This window comes from Aquarana catesbeiana, linkage group LG03, assembly GCF_042186555.1.
Source record: "Aquarana catesbeiana isolate 2022-GZ linkage group LG03, ASM4218655v1, whole genome shotgun sequence".
Classification (NCBI taxonomy): domain Eukaryota; kingdom Metazoa; phylum Chordata; class Amphibia; order Anura; family Ranidae; genus Aquarana; species Aquarana catesbeiana.
The window spans coordinates 229,868,676-229,883,619 of record NC_133326.1 but is presented as its reverse complement, the minus strand read 5'-3'; the positions used below and the strand labels follow the sequence as shown (position 1 = coordinate 229,883,619).

Sequence of the window (14,944 nt, the reverse complement as noted above, 5' to 3'; positions counted from 1 at the left end):
ACCTTTTTTGTATGGTGAGATAAAAGACGTGGGTGCTGGCTTAGAAAATTTAGATTTTTGTGGCAATATTAAATTAGGCCATCACCCCACGTCTTTCTTACCCCTCTTTAAAGATGGATAAATAGACCGTTTTTGTCTGAATGATTTGTCGTAATTATACCATCCTAATCCTCCGAAATTCCTGTGTGCCCTCAATACATGTTCCAGGTGCTGAAAAAGTCCACAACAGAATTTTGGGTGTTTTTCACCCAGAACGCTGGTATAAATTGTGAATGACTGAAGCCAGTTATGAAATGATCTTGCCACTGGTCTCCACCTATAAGTTTTCTCTCAGATTTTGTTATAAAATCTTTGGAAGATGTCAATAGTGACAATACGTCTATAAACTCACCCTTCCAAATTTTTTCTTTTGTTTGATTGGAAAGATGATATCCCAGTGGCGAGCTCTCACACGGTAGCATTTCTTTCATACGTGTTACAGGAACTGCTGAAATAGCCCGAGAAATGCTGGAGGAAACAGGAATTAGTACTACAGAATTTAAACCATTAGAGTTTGCCACATAATTAGCGCTAATTCCATCTTCAACTGTATTCATATTACTTGTATTACTAGACCATACTGCTGCATAGTTAGGACTCACATTCACATTTGCAGTCATTTTGTCAAATACTTTTGCAATAGATTCATTAGTATTACTTAGTATGTTGTATAACTCACCGTGGACACTAGGTGGTGTTGGTGCATTGTTGTGAAAGGGAGCAGCGAGGGTATTGGCTTCCCATGCTCTGACATTAGGCTGCTTTCACGGTTTACTTGCCTGGAGCTGTGACTAGCCTGTTGCCCAGCAACCTCTCCTGTGACTGGAACCTCTCATCTCTCATGTTCCCCACTCTGAATAACTTGAATGGGTCTACCTCTGCCTCTTCTGGGTGGTGATGGGTATAGAACCCTCCATTTTTTCTTATTCCTCTGACTTGTTCTGATATGTCCAGCCACTGCGGCCGCATTTTCCAGCGGTATCTGCTGCTGTTCTGTAATACCCAGAGGTGGGGGCAGCCGGGATGGCGGACCCCTGCGGCTCTGACTGCTCTGTTCAGGGCTCCTTAATGGTGGTCTCCCTCTCCTTAGTTGGTTAACAGGAGAGCCTTCATTTCTTTCAGCTGTTTCTTCTGTTTTCTGTCCTCACTGTGTCTCTTCTTCATCAGCTAAATGAAGGCACCACTGTAGCCATTATTCTCCCCCACTGCCACCTGCCCGCTCCAGCACCTGCCTCACTAGTGATTTAGTGGACATAACAGCGGAGAGGTGGCGCTCCTTCAGCTGTGACAGACCCACTGGTGGTTTACCTCAGAGCGGGGTCCTATTTATAATAAGCGCCACTTCTAGAATTTTCCAATTGCATCACGTGACCTTCTGTAAATTTCCCAGAGGTTACGCGATGCATATCCCAGTCTCCTTGTTCCTGTTTTCCACCTGTTTCTATTTTGAATATTTAAAGTGGTAGTACCCTATAATATGTGAACATATATATATATATATTTTTTTTTTTAATATTAGGAAAGGGAAGGGCAAATGCATGCCCATGTTGTTGTGCCCTCCTTCTCATTCTGGGCACATCAGACAAAATAACTCCAAAACCAGAAATATAAAATACTATAAATGTTATTATACATCAGAGTAAAAACTATATTGCGTATTAAAAAGAAGAAAATGGCTTGTGCACATATATGGGATGGCAGATCAAGATTATGGCTACCAAGACCTTTGGCCAAGAAACAGATATGAAATTAGACTTTTCATTTCATGTCTGGTTCTTGACCAAAGGTCTTGGTAGCCTTAATCTTGAGCTGCCATCCCATATATGAGCACAAGCCATATTCTTCTTTTTAAAACGCAATATATTTTTTACTCTGATGTATAATAAAATTCAGCAAGGGTTCCTAGATACAGGTACTGATCACCCGCTGAAAGGTAACTACTAGTAACATCAGCTAAAACTGCAAGAAACAAGTGGCATGAAAGCTAATTAGGGATCACAGATCATGAATACATTTTAGAACTGAAAAATACTGATTCTGGTTGGATTTTTTCCTGTGATTTGCATAAAAAGCATGGACACCATGGTATCTCTTTGTTACCTTTGATCTATATATATTAAAGCACAACAGCACAGCAAAATGTCTTGGCTTTCATAATAAATTCAAATTCATGATCATGTTCCAGTTGAGTGTTTGTTTCTTTATCTTTGTATTACATCCCCAGAAGAAAGAACAGACATAGCCTGCACCATATTTAAATTCTGATTAAAATTAGATAATAGAACTACAAAGTCCTCGGGTCTGCAAATATATACAGAATGGGGTGGAAGGCTAAATTCTAAAGCCACTGCTTGAGATTTTTGTTTCATCAATAGCCAGGGATTGTTCTGAAAGAGACAAACAATGAACTTCCTCCTGGTATGATTGCTTATAATGCTGTTCTTCCACAGACCTTATAGTTTTGTGGCAAAGTTCCATTATTTAATTTGTGGAGCCTAATTTTTTTATCTCCAGTGACAGAGGTTGGTAAATTTATTGATAAGATAATTTACTAAAATAGGTCAGCATAAACTATTAGTTTGCCATGAAGCACAAGTAGATGTAGTTATCAAAGTTTACAAAAAGAAACAATGCCCATTTTACTATAAATAATAGTTAAAGTGTAGTATTTCTAGATTTGTGTTACACTGATAAACACCATGTAAGCATCACTCAAGTCAGCATATTGCACTCTATGTGTATGGAAGAACTTCATCACTCCATCAAAAATTTTACTTTTTTTTCCCAACATGGTTGTGTCAAGTTTAACCACTTCAATACAGGGCACTTTTACACCTTCCTGCCCAGACCAATTTTCAGCTTTCAGCCCTGTCGCACTCTGAATGACAATTGCGCCGTCATGCTACACTGTACCCAAGCAAAATTTTTATAATTTTGTTCCCACAAATAGAGATTTCTTTTGGTGGTAATTGATCACCTCTGGGATTTTTATTGTCTGCTAAACAAATTAAAAACGACAGAAAATTTTGAAAAAATTTTTTTTGTTTGTTTCTGTTACAAAACTTTGTAAATAAGTAATTTTTCTCCTTCACTAATGGGCACTGATGGGGCTGCACTGATTGGCAACGATGAGATGGCACTGATGGGCACTGATGATGGGTACTAATATGCAGCACTGATGGGGCACTGATAGGCGGCACTGATGGGCACTGATAGATGGCAGTGATATGCAGCACTGATGGGCACTGAAAGGCGGCATGGATGGGCACTGATAGGCGGCACAGATGGGCACTGATAGGCGGCACAGGTGGGCACTGATAGGCGACACGGATGGGCACTGATAGGCGGCACAGATGGGCACTGATAGGTGGCACGGATGGGCATGGTTGGGCACTGATAGGTGGCACTGTACACTAATAAATGTTACTGATAGATGCCAATCAGTGCCAAACAATAATGCCTGCCAATCAGTGATGCCCATTGTGGACACTGATTGGCATCCATTGTGGGCATTGATTGGCATCCCTGGTGGTCTAGGGTGGCATACCTGGTGATGACTAGTAGTGGCATCCCTGGTGGTCCTAATGGCATCCCTGGTGGTCCAGTGTGGGCATCCTGGGGGGGCTGCGCTGATAATCGATCAGCACAGACCCCCCCGTCAGAGGAGGAGCCGATCAGCTCTCCTCTACTCGCATCTGACAGATGCGAGTGAGGAAAAGCCAGTCACCGGCTCTTCCTGTTAACACTGTGATCAGCCATGATTGGACACGACTGATCACGTGATAAAAAGTCAGAGACTCTTTACCTAGATCGGAGTTGCGGGGTGTCACACTGACACCCCGCAACAATGATCGCTGCGATGCGCGCCCCCAGGGGCACGCTGTGGCTTGATATCCTGCTGGACGTCATATGAAACCACTTTGCCGCTGTCATTTTGCTGTATGGCGGGCGGCAAGTGGTTAAAGTATATCCAAATTCAAAACTTTTTGTTCACTTTGGATAGAGTAGGAGAGGGATAGAACCACTGTCAGCAATAGGCTGTTCATTGTGCGAGAGCATTGCTTAGTGAATGAGGTGAGGCTCTGTTGACTTCCATCATTCAATCCTGTGCAAGCAAAAGTTTTTGTTTTTTATTTTCCTTGCACATGATTGGGTATTCTTTGCAAAGTGAATTTTCACCACATTCACTAAGCTATAGAAAAATCCCTTGCAAACTGACCAGCTTATTTCCCTTTATTAAATCATCCCTATTGCTTCATTGGGGAGATTTCCCTTCATGTCCTGTCGACAGCAGATAGATTTCTAATGTAAGATTTCCCCACTATTCCTGTTTTGGTGGCAAATCAAAATTTTGGATTTACCCTTACTTTAATTCCCTGTTAGCATTGGTGATCAGGACAGGAGTGAATCTCCCTGATGGGAACAAAGACAGTAGTAAAAACCTGACAGTGGTTCTCTCGCCACACCATTCTAAAGATGTACGTTATTATATTTTATGATGTTATGAAATACCAGACACACTGGGGTTCATTTTCTATGGGAGCAGAATATTGCTTTAGCTAGGTCAAGTTGGGTTCATGTCATAGGAATTTCCATTTTCTCATATTCACTTGCATGGGTTGGGTATTTGATGTAGGCATGGGTTAACTAAATGACATTTCTACTTCTTTAGTAAACCAACCCCACTGAGTTAATGCAACTGGAATGATTTGAATCTGCATACAGCTGGAATGAACCCTACCCATGAACAGCTTGTTCATGCCTTATAGTTCTTTGTTGTATCCATTTTCCCATCTTGGAGCAAAGGTACTTTCACTGATGTTTTTATTGTAGTCTAAGTAGGAGACTCTACAAATCCTCTAACTTTCCCTTGTAGTCACAAGATATTGTGCACTTATAAAGCTGCCATTTTATAGGGCAAGTTATTTTGTTAATGCACTGGATGTACAATGGCATCCAGATCCACCATTTTATTTAGTGAATTACTCTTACATTTCACTCATAACTTTGTTACTAAATATTTTACATGCATGAATAATTGAATGGACACTCTGCTAAATCATGTACCATGTGCATGTAAATAAAAGTTTTTATTTATTTTGGAATTAACTTTCTCGATTCCATTAACTGGATATTAAAATGCAGATAGCATGTCGGAGGGTTCGGCATGTTTGAATGTTATTAGGCTTTTTAATAAATTGAAATATGTAAAGGTTTCTTACTAATAAAACATCAGTAGCAATTCCGAGGAATAATTCATCTAAGAATTCCTTTGATGTCATTCCCAGGAAATGACAGCTCCCTTACCCAATATAACAGCTTGTTTTATATTGCTCACCCACTCTATCAAACTTAAATAATTTTTACTGAGATGCCTTGTATTGCTGATGGGCAAAATGTGCCGTCTTATTCTGATTACATATGAGTTACTACCTATGCTGATTGAGGTGAGGCCCTTAGACCATCTTCGTTAACTAACTGAAGGATACTCATTTCGGTAAATCATCATGAAAAATATTATCAAACTAAGGATTTGATGGGAGGAAAATATATATGTAAATTCTGAAGCAGTCTATCTGAGATGTAACTTTAAAATTGGATAGAAAGTCATTTGCAAGCGAAAAGTAGTTCCCACATGTGCAACCGGGTTATTTGCAATTCTATTTGCTATACAGATTTACTTATTTAATATCAGATGAGTCTAACTTTTGTAGATGATTATGGCAATGCCATTTTTAATGATTTCCCGCAGTATAATTTTGAAATGCAATTCTGTAACCTTTGAAATTATCATCAGCGAAGAAAATAATGTGAAAGTGTAAGAACACAATATGAAGAGTTTGGAAGTGTTATCATTATCAACTAAATTGTATTTGCTAAGGTGTTGTGAAAAAGGTAAAGTGTTAATCACCAATGACAAAGGAAGGATAGTTATACTTAGAGAGTAAATTTTGTGTTTCCTAAAAATGTATGGTGTTCTATAGGTGTGTGTGTATGTGTGTTTGTTAAGAGTCTCAGACGGACCAACTTGTAAGTATATCTCAGTAAAAAGGTATATCATTTTCCTTCATCCTCCTGTTTTTGTTTCCTTGGTGAGCTTACAATTTTTTTCTATAATAATTCCAACAGTCCCATGAGGACCTACACAACATTTCTAAGTCACCCTTCAATATTTTGGGGTCTCCAAACTTTCTAAAGAAAGGGCCAGTTTACTGTCCTTCAGACGTTAGATTAGCCGGACTGTGCCCAGTGGAAATAAACAATGCCAGATCCTTGGTAATAGGGGGTGGTTGGTAATTGGTGTGGTTGGGAAGAATTGTGCCCCTTTTTTTGTCAGGGGAAGTAATAGCCCCCCATTGTTGGTGTCAGTGGCAGGAATTATGCCCCGTTGGTGCCAGTGGCAGGAATAATGCCTCAAGGGCCGGATAAAGGTAAGCAAAGGGCTGTATCTGGCCCCAGGGCCAGAATTTGGAGATCACTGTTTTATACAATAAATAGTTCACTGCATGTGGGTTGTAAGTTGATGTCCTTCCTAGAGAAAAAATATGAACAATATAAGTGTTTGTTACTCATACTAAACAGTTGGATAAGATCAGGCTTGAACTTCAATACTATGTAGTACAAGCTTAAAACAAGAAGTTTCCAATGAACAGAAATGGTTTCAGCTATTCAGTTGTGGCCCATTGGATGTAAAACATCCAGCCTGAAAGACTACAGGTTGTTTGAGAGCTTTAACAGGTTATGAAATAAAGCTAAAGTCCCCTAACATCAGTACTTGATCCCATAAATGCTCTGTTTGCTGAATGAGCAAGCATTCCGACAGACTCCAAAAACCCCTCCCAGAAGAGTTAAGACCACAAATAGTGGGGACAACTTAATATTATTGCACATGGAATGGGATGTCCAAGTTCATACAGATGTGATGATCAGGTATACTTTCCTGTACTGAGTACAGATAAAATAAATAAGTAGAGCAGAATTAATATTCCTTGTAGATTCATGTAATGCAATAGTAGTACCAACATGTGTTTTTCATCCATATGATAATATAAATAACATTACCATGGATGTATATGCAATAGTTCTGCCTTAGTAAAATTGGTATTACATTTTATTTGTTTTCTTTGTTTTATTTCAGATTGACTTTGAAGATGTGATAGCTGAACCTGAGGGAACCCATAGCTTTGATGGAATTTGGAAAGCAAGCTTCACTACATTCACTGTGACTAAATACTGGTTCTACCGCTTACTGTCTGCAATCTTTGGAATACCATTGTCACTTATTTGGGGCATTTATTTTGCCATCCTTTCATTCCTGCACATATGGGCTGTAGTTCCATGCATAAAAAGCTACTTGATTGAAATTCAGTGCATTAGCCGAGTCTACTCCATCTGCATCCACACATTCTGTGATCCATTGTTTGAAGCCATTGGCAAGGTGTTCAGCTTTGTTCGAATTACTGTACGCAAAGAAGTATAGGTGACATCCAAACAGAGTTATATGTCAGAAATGTGTCAATATTTTATAAGCACTGACACAGGATCAATAACTAGAGTATGTATTCTGGGGCAAAATCTTTACCCTTTTAGAAGATTTAAGTATAAAGGAGTGTATGTTTTGTGATAAAATACTTTTTTTCTGTTACCAGCTAAATGCCATTTTGTTGTCTCTGTGAAATACTGTATTTTTGCTTTTCTATCCACAAATTGCTTACTTGTTATAATTAAAAGGATGCAAGCAATAGGTGGGCAGGTATCTAATTAACAATGAACTAATGAAGATTGTATTATTTGGTTCATTTCTCAAGCTGATGCACTTCTGTAAAAGAATGTTTAATCAATAGACTACAGCTGAGAGAGTTCACATTTTTTATTTCAAAAACAAGATGCTTGCAGTTTTGTCAAATGTATATAAATGTATTTAACGGAAGCTCTATAGCTCAGTTTAATGGAGAAGCTTGATTATTTCTATGCCTACTGTAATAGCAAGAGTTTTCAGTAAATAGCAGACGTGTAAATGTAACCACTTACCACAAACATTTTTTTTAAACATTTCATGGATTTTATTGAATGTCTGTTCTTTTTGTTAAAGCATTCTTCCTACTATATTATTTTAATGGACATTAACCAAATGGTGTTTATTAAAGCTTAATTTTTTAAAAATACGAAAAAGTACCAAACTCACTATTTCATCAATAAAGGGCATAATATTGAATTGCCAAAGACAAGTTGCATTTAATAAATAAACAATTCTATGGTTCTAGATGCCCTTCTGTATTATAGCAAGAACATTAGCTACTTAATTTACTAATAAGCCTAATCTGTGTCAGATCTGATAATAAATCACTGCCACTTACTTTTTCTGAAGGAGACAATCCCTAGAATTCATAAAGACTGGCGCAGACAGATTTTGTGAAAGTGTCTCTCATGCCTTCTAAAAGTGGTGCAGTATGCACCAAATTTATGTACCTGTCTAGAACTTGTATTTGACTTTGGCACATGCTGCACCATTTTTAGAACATACGCGAGACACTTTCGCTAAATCTTTCAGTGCCAGTTTTCTCTGAACACCAATAGAGAATTGATCTCAATTGGTTCCACTTTCATAGAATATGAACTCTCTGTATATAATTTTGAGTTTGGCATATTCATTGCACCACAGTATAAAAGTTAAGAATTACCTGAATTTGGTGCATAAGCCACTGTCAGAACCAAAAGTGTCACATATACTTCATGAATTTGAATGCATTAAGAGAGATTAACCTCAGAAAAGTGGCGCAGCAGCTTTATTGAAACCCCCCCCCCCCCCCCCCCCAATGTCTAGATATATATTGTTTGTTGATGGTTCCTTTTGTGTTTTTTTTTTTTTCCTTGAAAAGTGTTATATGGTTTTAAAAATATGTATGTTTTACTAGAAAGATCAGACACTGTACAGCATTCAGCTAAAATTATTTTAAATACTATATGATTGCTCAATTGATCCTACGTTGATTAGATTCATTGGTTTAGAAAACTTTTTGTGTATGTGGCTCAATTTAATTTTAAATATAAATCTCTAATTTGTCGACTTTTGTCTTGCTCAGATAGCTTGATGTTTTAGATATAATGTGTTTATTAAAAAATTATATATATCTATATATATATATATAGATATATATATATATCTATATATATATATATCTATATATATATATATATATATAGTTATTTTTGCATGTTTCTCACACTATATAATAAAATATGTATATGGCACTGCTTTTAATAATACCAGAATGCCAAGAATTCAAAAACTATCCAAGTATATTATGCTTTTGACAATTTACAAAAGACTAATCAGTGTGCTGTTTTGAAGCTGGTAACCAGTGGCATAGCTATATGGGTAAGGGTCTGAGTTGAATCAGTGGATCAAATTACCCCCAAATTTGGATCCAACCGCCCAACTATGTGAAGCCCTCTCTACCTTTGCATGTTCACAAAATCTTATACTGTAGAATGCCCAGCAGGTAAGGCGCCAAAAAATCATTCATCGTTCACAACATAGTTGTGCAGGAAGCCTGCCAAGTGCAAGGAACTCTCCTGTGCATCCTCTATGCATGACCATGTGATGTAATATCATAGGGATGGTTCGGCTGCACTTCCTTGTACACCTCTGCTGTACAGAATGATTTTCATGAAATGTTGCCAGTGGGCACTCTAAAGTAGCAGTATAAAAATGTGACCTGTAGAGATGCACTGCTTGTGTTAAACACATTAGATCATAGTTGGGCTTTAGGATACATATAATATAAATTAGATACTATATTCCTGTAATAAAATAGCTTTTTTAGAGGATTATCTATAGCTAAATTACATTAAAAGAACTTTCCAAGTTAATTTCCTTGTAACATTATTGTCTTGGAACTCCTCTGTGCAGTAACACAGACAAATCTCCTTATACCTCATCTTCAACTTAGCATTCTGATTTCACCAAGGATGGAAAATGTAATTTAGGACTTCAGCTGAAGCATTTAAAATTTCATTTAAACCATTGCCTCCTGGTAAAATCAGGTATTATACTGTGACCATACAACGCAGAGACCTTCTGTGCTACTAGTGATATGTCAGTCCTCAAACAGCAATGAAAAAGGTGGTCTCTGTGTAGGACTTTAGCATAAGACATATTTGTTGCTTCACAGATGAGATCTAAGTAGAGAAGGGGTTTTTGTCTCAGTAAAACTACCATAAAAAAGAATCTGTCATAAAGCAATATACCTGTCTCCAATAACTCTTTTGGAAGCAGTCATCTCCCAGTGCACAGAAAGTTTGTGTTCATGCATGTTTTTCTTTAGCATTTTGGTCTATACATGATCTCTTTGAAGTTTTCACTGGTTATACTAGTATGATTTAGTAGAAACCTAAAATGGCATTCAGCCAAACTTTGATATCATAATTAAACGTATTTGGCTGTATTGATGAAACACCCATGGACATGAAATGATTGCTGTCTAATCATTTTGATAACTGCCAGATCAGGAAATGATCATATATCAATGATTGCTCTGCAATCTCAGTAAAGACATAATGGAAGGGTGCTGAGACTTCAAATTATATTCATGCAATAAAGCCAAAGAAAACTTTCAAATGAGCTTACTGGCTTTGATCAGGTGGCTGGTAACAACATGGATTCCCTCGATGGGTATCTAAGTGTTTTATGTGATTGAATTGTGAACAATTAAAAGTATCTTGGACGCTCTCATCTTTTGGTTTTGGTGTTCCTTTCTATATTTCTCTGCAATCTCTGTAGTCACCCTCTGGACAACTTTTCAAACAAAATCATTGTCCAAACTAAATTTTTTGGTGATTACTGCTGTCAAGGAAAGATAAATGTCTGTTCTGTGCATAAATAGTCACACACTTATCAGAGGTAATCGTGCATGTTTATGGAATAGTTGTTCTGTGAAACAACTGTGTGTTTAACTTCACAGATCACGTACCAGTAAATACTATGTCAAGAAAAAGTAGTTGAAATCCATGCAAAAAAGTTGTATACATCTTACACACCTGTTTACAATAGGATATAAATAAAGATTAGCAATAAAGCATTTAAAATGTGCCTTTTAATCACATATACTTTTTCTGTATGTTTAATAAATATAAACATTTGAAAATATTAGTATATAGTGTATTAGTTTTTATATATCGAAACTATATTAATAGTGTAGGTATGGCACAGCATTTTTTATAAAAAAAAAACATTTATTCAGATTTAATAAAATTAGACAATATTCAGCCCATATTATAACAGGCTACAATAAAATACAATTGTATAAAACCAATCGATCAATACTTGTAGTAATTGCATATAGTAGTCTCAACGCGTTTCTCGGACAAGGTCCTCCTTATCAGGAAACATCAATGTAGACTTTTTATAAATGCCATCTAAATAGAATGACAAACTTTTAATAATTATATTATAATACAATAAAAATGTATATAACACATTATACAACGGTATTCCCTCAGGGATGGAGATGCAAGGGCTCAGAAACACACACATATATTAACCACCCACAGGGGTCCCCAAAGGTTCCCTCTCACCCTCTTCCCCTCCTCCTTTAACCTCCAATATAGTCCTATTTATTAGACTTCTTCTAAGTAGCTTTCATATATTACAAAGATTATCTTTTAGTTCAAAATCATAAACTTATTTTTGGAAACAATGAAAACCATTTACCTTTTCTTAAAGTAAAGGAAAATTTGGGCTGTTGTAGGTCTACGTCTTTATCCCACAGGGTTAAGATATGATCTGGCAGTTTCACTGAAAGGTACTAGCTCTCTATATCTCTGGCTGGAGGTTGGAGGAGAAGGGGGAGAGGGAACCTTTGGGGACCCCTGTGGGTGGTTAATATATGTGTGTATGTGTATCTGGGCCCTTGCATCTTTATCCCTGAGGGAATACCGTTGTATAATGGGTTATATGAATTTTTATTGTATTATGATGTAGTTATTAAAAGTTTGTAATTCTATTTAGAGGCATTTAGAGAAAGTCTATAATGATAGTTCCTGATGAAGAGGACCTTGTCACAGAAATGTTTTGAGCTGTAAAGACTACTATATGCAAGTAATACAAATATAGATCGATTGGTTTTATACAATTGTATTTTATTGTAGCCTGCTATAATATGGACTGAATATTGTCTAATTTTATTAAAATTTGAATTTTTATCAAAAATGCTGTGCCTTAAAAGTCCCATACGTACACTGTTAATATAGTTTCGATACATCAAATTTAGGGATGTGGTAAACAAGTTGAATTATTTGTCTGATCGGATTATTCATTTTTATGTCGATCTTTGCCAACTCCGAACGCAATACTGTGTGAATTTAAACTGTGATATTATCATTTTTTATTTAAAAAAAAAAATATTCCTGGCAAAGTTGGAATGAGGCTAAATTATAGATTAGATGAAATTTCAAATTGACTTTTTGTATTTTGTATATAAGAAAGCTATTTTTCTTCTAAATAAAAAGTCTTTTAAGAGATAAACCATAATGGGGATGTTTTACTAAAGGTTTTCTATGCCGAAAAATCCTGTCTACATCTAACTGCCAGTCAAAAAATGCTTGCTGTGTTTTATTGTTAAACTGAATGTCTGTGAACACCGGTCTTAGAAACCTTAAATAAACTATCAAAATAAAACAGAGGTGCTTTGCAAAATTTCTTTGTAATGTTATTATTTTTAAATTCAGTGTAATGAACATGCAGACTCAATTATGTAAACATAGCAAAATTGTATAACTCATATTGCATGTAACTTACAAACGAAAGATGTGCACAATAAAAGGATCAACGCGTTTCAGTGTACATTATTTGATAAATGTGTGGAAACTTGCAGTGGTTTAAAGAAATGTCAGCACTATTTGTTCCTGAGGGATATAAGCTCTTCAATAATTCACAGTGTACACAGACAAGTACCTGATGGTCATATTGTGATTGGTTGGTGAGTTATGTTAACAAAAGGTTTAGATTTAATAACCTTCCAACTTCTTCCATAAGTGTTAAGTGCAAGGCAAAACAAGGAAATGATTCTACGTATATGGAAATGTAGCAGAGTTCTCACTGTAATTCACTTAGTTGGGAAGTCAGAATAAAAATTTCAGCTTTGATAAAACCACATCTGAAAATTAACTGATAGGACTCTTAAGATCAGTAGTTTAAAGGCCTTAACTTAAAGTGGTTGTAAAGGCAGAAGGTTTATTTATCATAATGCATTAAGATAATGCATTAAGATTAAGATGCTGTGTGCAGCAGCCACCCCTGCACCCCCTAATACTTTCCTGAGCCCCATCTCGATCCAGCGATGTCCAGGAGTACCTTTGCCATCCGGGACTCTCCCTCCTGATCGGCTGAGACACAGCAGCAGTGCCATTGGCTCCCACTGCTGTCAATCAAAGTCAGTCAGCCAATGAGAAGAGAGAGGGGAGGGGCCGAAACTGCGGCATCGTGTTTGAATGGACACAAGGAGCTGTGGCTCGGCTTTGGGTGCCCCATAGCAAGCTGCTTGCTGTGGGGGCAAGCAACAGGAGGGAGGGGCCAGGAGCTCTGGCCAGGGTCCTGAAAAGAGGAGGATCCAGGCTGTTCTGTGTAAAACCACTACACAGAGCAGGTAAGTATAACATGTTTTTTATTTTTAAAGAAAAAAAATAGACTTTAGTATCACTTTAAGTAATAAAAATACCTAACAAACCTGCACTTTGGGATTTAGGTAGTTGTGGTGCACAAGATCCATAACGTTCGGCTCTTTAAAGTATTTATTCAGGATCTGGCTTTCAGCATTTTAGTGTAATCATAATGAAAGTTGATTTCAGATTGCTTACAAACACTTACTGTACACTCATTATACAGAGGAATAGCAGTTGGTGGAGCTTAGCTAGAAGGTCAGGGGGAAACGTTTTTGCAGTAGAAATGTTAAAATAAATCAGAGAGAAGCAGCTCTTAGGTAGGACTTTCATATTTAAAAGTTCAAAATAGAGTACAGGTTTACTTGAATTTATGAACAGGATACAGACAGAATTAGGATTAGTGTCTACTAAAAAAAAAGAAAAAAAAACATTTTGGGGTTGTGATGAAGTCTATGCAGAATATAGATTTGGTATATGGTATAGCCATTCAGCTATTTTTAAGGAAATGTTAGGAAGACTTTGTAAGACATTCCCCAATTGTTCAGTTTTAAAGGTACCCAGATTTTTTTCCCACAATCTATGTCCCTTACAAGAGTAAGCAGTGGTGGCACACCACCAGAGTGCTTAAGTGTGCTACAGCACCACCAACATTTTCTTACACTCCCTCATAGCACCTTTACAAGTTTTTCCAATGCCAGTGTTGAGGGGGTGGGTATATTGGGTAACAGCTCCTGACCACTATCTGCAGAGTGGCAGCAGGTGGTGAGTGTTGGAAAGCTGATCGTTCCAGTACCCAGTAGTATAATGAGTCTATGAGCCACACCCCCACACCATGGAGCAGTACTCCTCACATGCAGCTGTATAGAATGGCCAGATACAGCCATAACTGCACAGTGTTGTCTGTACTCTTCCTGCTGGACTTGAAGTGCAGAGCAGCAGAACCCAGATCTCTTCAAAAGAGGACATGCTATCTATCTTGTTCATCCCTTGTGATAGCAATAAAGTTGATCAAAAGTGATCACACCACACATGTGAGGAACGCCGTGAACGTTAGAGTGAGATCAAAAATTCTAGCACCAGATCTCTTGTGTAACTCTAAACTGGTAGCCTGTAAAGGCTTTTAAAATGTCTCCTATGGAAAATGTAATGTACCATGGTTTATCGCCATTCACCGGGCAAGCACATTTTTAACACGTGACGTGTTAGGTATCTATTTACTTGCCACAACATCTTTTATATTTTA

General features: G+C 37.2%; 1 protein-coding gene across 2 annotated transcripts in view; it reads left to right on the top strand.

The window, feature by feature from the left end:
- Nucleotides 1-12,873, top strand: part of CAV1 (caveolin 1) — a 90,136-nt gene extending 77,263 nt beyond the window's left edge. For both annotated transcript variants that reach the window (XM_073619843.1, XM_073619844.1), the window contains one exon: nt 7,178-12,873. In XM_073619843.1, the coding sequence (XP_073475944.1) occupies nt 7,178-7,519 (342 nt within the window). In that variant the 3' untranslated portion in view covers nt 7,520-12,873. The remainder of the gene's footprint in view (nt 1-7,177) is intronic.
- Nucleotides 12,874-14,944: the final 2,071 nt, after the last annotated feature.